Genomic DNA, 9,579 nt, shown 5'->3' with positions numbered 1-9,579 from the left:
CGCGGCTTCGCCGCTCGTGGCGTACTTCGTGCGTCTTATAGAGGGACGAATGTCACGATGTCTTGATGATCTGGCTGCGAGACTGCACTCCAGTACATGTAGATGATTAAAACGTATACATTTTGAGTGCAACAAAGGAATTTTTTTTTTTGAAATTGAACATATTTTGTGGGCTGAACAGTCCACAGTGTTGTGCTATACAATCGAAGGAGTAATGCAAATGATTATAACAGGAGAGGAAGCAAAATAAAGTTTGTCAGTCATGCCTAGAGTGTTGAAATCTAGCAATACAACAGTGGAAATGAACAATTGGTTGTGAAATAGTTGTTTATTAATTATTTCGGTTTGTCGTTGGAGAAAGTTGACATTATTAGTTTATTTACATGTATCATGTATCATCATTACAACATAACACAATACGCTCATACGCTGGTATTAGCGCGCCATCAAGGGTGAATCTACGGAACAACTTATCTTTTGTTTTAAACATGGCGACGGCCAGGTTATCGTGCGTCGCACATGCTTCTGCAGTTTCATTACGTTTGGTAAGTGTTTCCCCACGTAATTTCGTTGTGGTAAATCACATTATAAGATAGTGAAATAGTTTAGATTGATACATTTATAATTAAAAGACATTCATGGCTATAGACCCTTCATAGCTTGGTCGGTAATTTTGCATGTAAACGTCTTTACAACTTAATCACGATTCATTAATGGGTAGACCAGCTTGCAGACGGATCAGGTAAATCGAGACTCGATTCTGACAATATCACTTTCCTTCTGAGTTCAGTCAAGGCAGTTGACCGAGAGATAGATATCGTAGTCGTTATGCTTTGATTATTCGAGATGGTCTTTCAGTAAGACTACCATACGTATCACATAATGGACACAATTCCAGGTTATATACCTGTACTCCATTTGTTCTCTTCCCATCACCTTGTCTCACCCATCTCCTTCTGTTTCTTCTTTTCCAGTCTCAAGCTGTCTTTTTGAAATCACAACCATGGAGATCATGTTACTATGAACGTCATCATCGTGGACGAGTGAGGGCAAGACCAGGTCCAATAGAAGTGGAGGAAAGATATGATGATACAACACCACACATGCTACATGCTGTCAGGAGGACGAATTCAACTAGAGGGAGACCTTACTGGGAGAAGGAAATGATCGAAGAATTGGGACTAACAATGGTAAGACAGATTAGTGTGAATTTTCATCAACAAGTAGAATACACGAGGTCCAATTTGCTAGTTTTGGTTTCAAATTTAATACAGTTTGAGTTTCAAAGTTCTGAATTTTGTTATCATTTAGTCAGTGTGATAATTAAAAATGACCTGTTAATGTATTAATTTGCATTCTCGCAAACCAGAGTTATTTTTTCTACCGCTACACTTCAAAATAAAACTCTAGCATCTTAAGGCTGTCAAAGCTGTACCTCACATATATGTAATACATATTCATAAGCAATGACATCATGATAATCTGACCAATCAAAGTCTGTCTCTCAAAGAATGCGCTTCAGATAACAACAATGGTCGGCCTCATGTTATGGTGAATTATGGCAACTGCCGCGTTTGCGGCAAAGCAGAAAAAATACAGAGTACTTGCACATACAACTTTCCCAAAAGAAGTCCTAAAAACTATAATTGGGGAGTACAACATAAATGATAGTTAGGGTTGTCGGTGGCCAAGTGGTTAAACCACTTGCCTCTTACCACTGCGGTCGGGGTTCGAACCCCATTCAGGGTTCGATTAAATTTACCACGCTGTAAGTAAGAAGAGTGTCGTTCAGTTTGACTCTACCGAACAACGCAGGTTTTCCCCGGGTACTCCGGTTTCCTCCTGCATTAACACTGAACCCATGAGGGATGGCCCTCACTGGACTTCTTGGGTGACAAGTATTTAAAGGTGCCTGTAAATGGGCTTTATGCCCGTTGGTTTACCTGAATAAATAAATAAATAAATAAATAAATAAATGGTCTTTCACATGGCGAATTTTTGATGCTGCGGTAAAAGAGGCCGTGGTTACACATAGCACCCGGGGGTTAGTGACGATGATCAACTGAGTCCAACACAGCTAGCTAGTATGAACAGCAAACGTACTGAGTGAATGTGAACAGGCGATTCAAAAGACCTGAGTAAAAGTTACTAGTCTCATTTAAATCTACTAGGATAACCACTATTTGATGGGGTTAAAGTATAAAGTAAGAACGGGGAAAGATTTGTTGAACATTTACATTAAGGGCTGATAAACGGGTACTGTACAGAGTATGGGTGATGAATGCAGTCATCCCAGCATTTTTAACTCATGCACCCAAAGACACTGTGCTAAAAGATCGTACTTAATTAGCATTCAGCCCAGGTTCATTTCCTTGTAAAATCAAGAGTATGGTAAACAACACTTCAATAACTACAGGTTGTGAATGGAATGTAAGTTTATCTCACGTGCACTCGCTTGAATCAGCCAATCTTAGCTTGTTGTAACCATGGCTCTAATATTGAGATAATCCACATTGTAACCTACTTCAGTACTTTCTACAAATTCACGATTTTATCAGACACCTGGTCTGATGGTACAACAAATCCATGCTCTCACAAACCCTGCTTGACACTTCGAGGCAAGATTTATAGATCATTATTTTATGTCCATACATGTATCAATCCAGTCTTGCTTGTAGGATGGCAAAAATTTCAGCAACAAGAACCCAACTTGGCCAAGTCAGTTTTCAGTGTACGTACTAGGCTCTTGCCAAGGCATTGTATATCACGTGGTATGCAAGGGGCAATCTGATTGGTTGTAGTGTTTACGTACAAAATGAATAAATTAGCTATGCCATAAGTAATGGATATAGTATGTGAATGCATCCATGGCCAATGGGAGGCTCGTTAAGAACGTTGCCGTAAAACAGGCCATGGTTTGCAACAATGTGTATTTGTTATACAATTTGGATGTCTTTTGTTGGAAGTTTGTCATCATTATGTTTTACTTTGTATCATTCTGAAAAAAATGTAACCAACTCTCTTTCTTATATTGTTTCTCGCAATGCAAGATGCACCAAGTTAATATTTTGAAGAACACACCAGCCACAAATCAGAAGTTACAAATGGTCAAACACCTTGTAAAGATACAACCCATTTATTTGAAGCAAGGATTACCCAAGGATGGAGACTACGATAACACTTTACTGAAACACAATGGAGAGTTTGTGTTGACCAGAAAACTGCAAAATCCAGACAACATAAACTCTACATCAGAGACTGTCAAAGAATTGAATGACATGACAACTGATGAACAAGAAAACCAGAAATCATGATGTACATAATATACTGTAATGTGTTGTCTTATTAATGCATGAGGTCCCATGTCGCCAATAAAGAGTGCTTTCTATACATTGTGTTACAATAACATAGTCAGTTATTGTGCAATGACAGACCTAAGTTCTTGGAGATACAGGCATTGTATGTATTGCATTGTTTTACAATATTTTGGTAATATTTTGGTAGTTTGCTTTTGAGTGATGAACATTGTTGTACCAATTGCAATTTGTGTGTACCATTGACACTTTACACTGGTCGCTTCTTGTGTTGGGAATGTTTACTAATAAACAAGTGTCTATATGAATACATTAGTGGACTTCAAAAGGCTTGTTTATTTTCCATTGGGATACAAAATTGTTAGGTTTTACAGTATGTTGTGTATGGTGTACAGTTTTACAGTATGTTGTGTATGGTGTAGTTTTACAGTATGTTGTGTATGGTGTAGTTTTACAGTATGTTGTGTACGGTGTACAGTTTTACAGTATGTTGTGTGTAATTTTACATTTGTGTAGTTTTACAGTATGTTCATTTGTTGTGTGATGTAGTTTTACAGTATGTTGTGTATGGTGTAGTTTTACAGTATGTTGTGTATGGTGTACAGTTTTACAGTATGTTGTGTGTAATTTTACATTTGTGTAGTTTTACAGTATGTTCATTTGTTGTGTGATGTAGTTTTACAGTATGTTGTGATGTAGTTTTACAGTATGTTGTGATGTAGTTTTACAGTATGTTGTGATGTAGTTTTTACAACAACTGTGTGTGTGTGTGTGTGTGTGTGTGTGTGTGTGTGTGTGTAAACAACTTAAAGTCAAAAACTGCAGAACCGATTGCCATGATATTTGGTGGGTCCATTACCTTGGGTGTCTAGTTTGGAAATTGTTCAAATCAAAATGATCGCATCAGAAATGTGCATTTTACATTTGGAAATGTGATTTGTTGTATTACAAAATGCTTTGACTTCGCCCTGGAAATGAAAGATTCTTGTTTTGTTGATGCAATGAAATTATTAAATCTTTTATGGGCTACTTCACATGTCAGTGTGAATGACGTAAAGATTAACATCTGTTTAAGGTTGCTTGGCAACCTAGGCCTGTTTTTAGCACAGCTGAATTAAATCTTAGACACTATGATTAAAACAGGTTCATATAAATGCACAATCCTTAGACATTCAAAAAAACGAGTTTGTACAAAGAATAAGAAGTCACACATTTTATGGGGAAAGACAAGCGACCTATCGGTCAGAATAGCTCCGCTGTTTTTTTTTAAATTTTATTTTTTATTTTGGTGACATGTAGAAGTGGTTCAGTTCTTCAGCTCTTCACTATGCAGTTTTGTTTTAGCAATGCAATAAAGTGGTTAGTGGTTTCATATGATGTCTCACTATAAAACACATTTTACACAGAAGTTGGTAATGTATTGTACTTTTATACCATAGTCACCATTTTATAACAAAAATCTACTGTTATGAAAAATTGCGCAAAATCTCTGAAAAAAATGACTGGGAAATGCACACAAGAAAAAGAAAAAAAAGAGGATTTTGAGGTTGGCTATAAATAATTCCAGAGTCTTACAGCTTCAACCCTTGAAAATTTTAATGATGAATGAAATAAACTAGGGATCTAAAATAATTTTGAGGCAATTTGAATTTCAATTTTCTAACAAATTTACCAAGTCAACAACATTCAACTTGTACTAGTTGTAGTAGATATATATAGGGAAGAAATGTATTAATCGCCATCTTAGTTTCCATACGGCGGCAATCCCAAGTACCCGTTACTTAATTGGGGGGGGGGGGGGGGGGGGGGGGGGGGGAGTAATAAGATATTATGTGGTCTTATTTCTAGCTTAAATACTACATAACAATGATTTCTGGTACACATTGATCTAACTATTGCATTTTTAAAAGACAAAAAATTACCTTCCCATAGAGCAAGTCTTTATAGTGTTGTCTATGCCGCATTATTGGGGCCATTATTATGTACAACTTATTTAATTTGTCTCAACAACTTATTTGGCAACTCGACATCTTATTTGATTCGTCTCAACAACTTATTTGGCACCTCGACATCTTATTTGATTCGTCTCAACAACTTATTTGGCTCCTAGATAACTTATTTGACTCGTCTCAACAACTTCTTTGGCTCCTCGATAACTTCTTTGCCTCAACAATGTTGACCCCGGAAACGCGGAAGCAAATGTTATAACCAAAGTATACGTTCTAAATATGTTGGAGAAAGAGATCAAAACAGAGCTGTCCGAGAGGAGAGAGGACATGATGGCTTACCGCTTTATCTCGAGAAGGAAACAACAAAGTATCGGATACATAGTTTGTGGAGATTACATTTACTTTGTCACAGGTACAGAAATTTAAACTTCATCTAAATATTCAATTTATTATTTAATGTATTTGTTGTGATCTTGTCCATTATTACTGTCTGAAGATCGTTCCGTGTACATTCACGGTGACACAACACTGTCAGTGTCACTTGTGAGCTAATAGTTCTATTCAAGCATCGTCATATTCAAAATATACCGTCAGCATTGATGATAGTTTTGAATATTGTAAATACCAAATAACACCATTACTTATGACCCATCACCATTCTTGAATAGGATTAAGGGGCCGGTCAGTTCCTTCGGCCTGGGAGTGGGGGTGGATTGGGAGGGGGGTCACCCTGTTTTTGATATTGGCAGTAGGGGGGTCATGCTGTTTTCAAAATTGTGGACAGGGGGTCATTGTGTTTTGGATTGTGATCGAAGAAAAAATTCTTTTTCTACAATGGCATATAGCCTTGTCTGAAATGTGGTACATGTCAATATTTGTTCTTGTCCCTGTTTCTTACATGAATTCTTTAATATTCCTTATTAGTTCAAGCATAACTATAAATATACATATACATGTATTACCTAGCTACCACACTAGTTACAGAACATGTCATGTAAATGTTTGGCTGTTTCACAATCAGTGCTTCACTTATATTGCACTTTGGGGCAAAAGTGAACTTGAAGGTTTTGCAATGGTAATCTTCATAGATAGTTTATAAAAGATGTTAATCTAAAATGTTCCCTACTCGTCACTCTGAACTTGTCAGAAGGGATTAATGCACTTTCTATTTTGGACACTACATGTTATTGACACTACAAATCACATCTCATCAGATTCCAGTTTCTATTATACACTCGGTATGACAATTCCTAAAGTTCTCTAACATACCAGTGACTTTACTATACATGCAATATTAATGCCACTATACCAATGTTACAGGGCAATTTTTATGTGACATGGGAAACTCATTTAAAACTTACATTTACGTTAGCTATTCGAAGCTTGGAAATATTACCTCAAAGGCTAAGCTATGAATAACCTAAACATTGCCTTAATAGAAGCCAAAAACTGCAGATCTGCCAGGGGAAAACCCCAAGGACTCCCTCACCCCCAGAGGTCACTCATGCATTCAACCAACAATCAGATGCACCAACAACCTTTTTACTGTCATAATGGTATTGAACTTTTCTTAAATATTTTCACCCAATTCTAATTTGAGATGATATTGTCTTTTAAAGATGTGAAATGTTTGCCAAGGTAGTCTAACATTGCCTTAAACTCCAAATCTGCTGACCTTTACTACATGTATATAATGATGCCATTTAACTGTTTAACTTTAAGAATATATTTCAACCCTATGTAAGTTATAGAGAATAGTTTCTGATACTTGATGGTGCTGTCTTGTAAAGCATGGATTAAGTTATTGCTTGAAAGGGTCTGAATAGCCTAAAAAATGGTGTTAAGAGTAAAAATCCTCCAGGGCTTCTTTTGGGAGACCCCCTTGGACCCCCCACATGAGATGGACATATCCTAGTCTCAAGCTCTTCCCCTCCTACTGTCAAGATGCTATCAAAGTATATTTCAAAAGTATTTCAACCCTGTGTAGTTGCTTTTTACATGTTGGTGTTGTCTTGTAAAGCTTGGAAATTATTGTCTGAAAGGGCCTGAATAGTCTCAAAATTGACTTTTCAGAGTAAAAAACCTCCAAGGCTTTTAGGGGAAGACCCCATAGGACCCCCATAAGAGATATACATAATCCCTGCTCAAGCTTTCCCATACCTTTCACTGTCACAATGCTATTAAACTCCTTTTGGAATATATTTACCCTGTGTAGTCAATAATTATAATTATGATAGTGCTAACCCGGGATCTTATAAAGTAGATGCAAGACAGTCAAGCAGTCCACACTGAGTCATGTGTAACTGTGAAATTGGGTTTAGAAGAATGAGTAGTCGAATGAAACAGGAAGCAGAGTAATCGAATGTCGAACTGTACAATAGAATACAGAATTAAACATGGAAAATAGAATACAAAATTAAAAAATGGAAAGTTGAGTAAGTGTTGTAAAATTTCATTCAGAAATGAAAGTTCAGTTGTTTAATTGCATTCAGTTTTGGAATGACGAATTGTAAAATGGAATATAGAACAGAAACATAGATATTTGAGTTGTAAAATTGAAATAAGAATAGCAAAATGAGGAGTTGTAATTTTGTCATGGATTGCATGGACACCATATCATTTGCTCTTACGCATACGTAATTAATTGTATGTGTGTCACTTACGTTAGACTGTAAGATACGTCCTGACGTTCCGCCCTCACCGGCGTGGGAGGGGTTGGCTGATGTGTGAGGGCGCCCCATCACAGCGTACCTTACAGACTACACTTACATTCATCATCATCACACATCATGATCAAATGTAGACGAATAATAAAAAGTAAGTACCCTATAGAAGACACTTAACACTCTAAGCCGTCAAATGTAGGTGATGTACACTTGATATCTTGTAGATGTAATAGAAATTGCCTTGAATGACAGCCACAAAAGCCAGACGATAGTACTTTCAGTTGGTCATTATATGTATGGACTATTTATAGAACTTACGGTATATTTTATTTCATTTATTTCATTCATCTAGATTAACTGGTATATACCGAGTACCGTTATGATATGGCAAGTTGGGCAAAAAAGTCCCCTGAACGTTAGATCCTTGATATTTTTATTGTCCATTCCTAATCCCAATGATATGATGTACATGATTGGTAGAACTTCACTGAGTCCTGTTGAAATGTGGCGCATGAAATATTGAATCTAACGTCCATATTATCTAGTCAATGCTAGGGGTATCATTGCTGCCAAGGAATTCTTTGTCGCTTCCTTAGAGTTGCCATACATACCCTTTTATATACAAGAGGACACAGTTTTTCCTTTATTTTTATTTATTACTTTTATTAATTATTTTTTGGGAGGGGGGGGGGCAAGTTTAATACACACACTCACAATGCTTGACTGCCAATAGTGAGGAGTTATGAGGGTATGGTGCCATTGTCACTCTCAAACATGAAAACTTATAGTTTGTGTTGGTGTTGGTGTAAAAATAACTTGACGAATGCAGGTGGAGATGCGGGAAGGATGGCGAATGTAGATGAAGACGCAGCAAAGATGACGAATGCAAACAGAGATGCGGTGAAAATGGAGACAGTGGTGGAAGTGCGAAATTTGTGTCTGTGGATGTTAGGTATGAGAGAAAGTCCATAGCCAGGCAAGTGAAAATAATCCAAACTACCGACCCACTGACCTAACCTAACCTGAGGACAACCCAAAATGAGAAGAAAGAGAAAAAAGATGAACTGTTTGTGTATATGTAATATGTGGTCATGCATAGTGATGGCAAAAAAGGACCGAGGCATGAGGTAGTTGATGGCGATGCTGATGAAAATAAGGGTAGTATTTGAAATGTGTAGGTTGGGGAGGGGGTTATAAGAACAACAGTCACTCACTCATTCATTCATTCATACTTAGAAAAGTAAAAGCATTTTAATTTCACAAGATTTTGATAATCATTTTCTTTGGCCTTTGTAACCATCTTGGGTTTTGTTATAGTTCCATGCTAATACTGGGTGCTAGTATTCAATTCCCACATGTCTTGCAATAGTGCTATTACTGGGTGCTAGTATTCAATTCCCATATTTCTTGCAATAGTGCTATTTAATACTGGGTGCTAGTATTCAATTCCCACATTTCTTGCAATAGGGCTATTTAATAATGGATGCTAGTATTCAATTCCCACATTTATTGCAATAGTGCTATTTCATACTGGGTGCTAGTATTCAATTCCCACCTTGCAATATTGCTATTTCATACTGGGTGCTAGTATTCAATTCCTATATTTCTTGCTCAGTGCTATTTCATACTGAGTGCTAGTATTCAATTGCC

The 9,579-nt window shown here is 36.9% G+C and overlaps 1 protein-coding gene across 1 annotated transcript; it reads left to right on the top strand.

The window, feature by feature from the left end:
- The first annotated feature begins 488 nt into the window (after positions 1 to 488).
- LOC144438719 (large ribosomal subunit protein uL30m-like) lies at positions 489 to 3,583 on the top strand. The gene is made up of 3 exons (XM_078127865.1): positions 489 to 545; positions 975 to 1,190; positions 3,051 to 3,583. Exons 1-3 carry the CDS (start codon positions 489 to 491, stop codon positions 3,312 to 3,314), a joined length of 537 nt encoding a protein of 178 aa, XP_077983991.1. The 3' UTR covers positions 3,315 to 3,583.
- The last annotated feature ends 5,996 nt before the right edge of the window (positions 3,584 to 9,579 follow it).

This window comes from Glandiceps talaboti, chromosome 8 (genome assembly GCF_964340395.1).
Source record: "Glandiceps talaboti chromosome 8, keGlaTala1.1, whole genome shotgun sequence".
Taxonomy (NCBI): Eukaryota; Metazoa; Hemichordata; class Enteropneusta; family Spengelidae; genus Glandiceps; species Glandiceps talaboti.
This window is presented reverse-complemented; position numbering and strand designations above follow the sequence as displayed.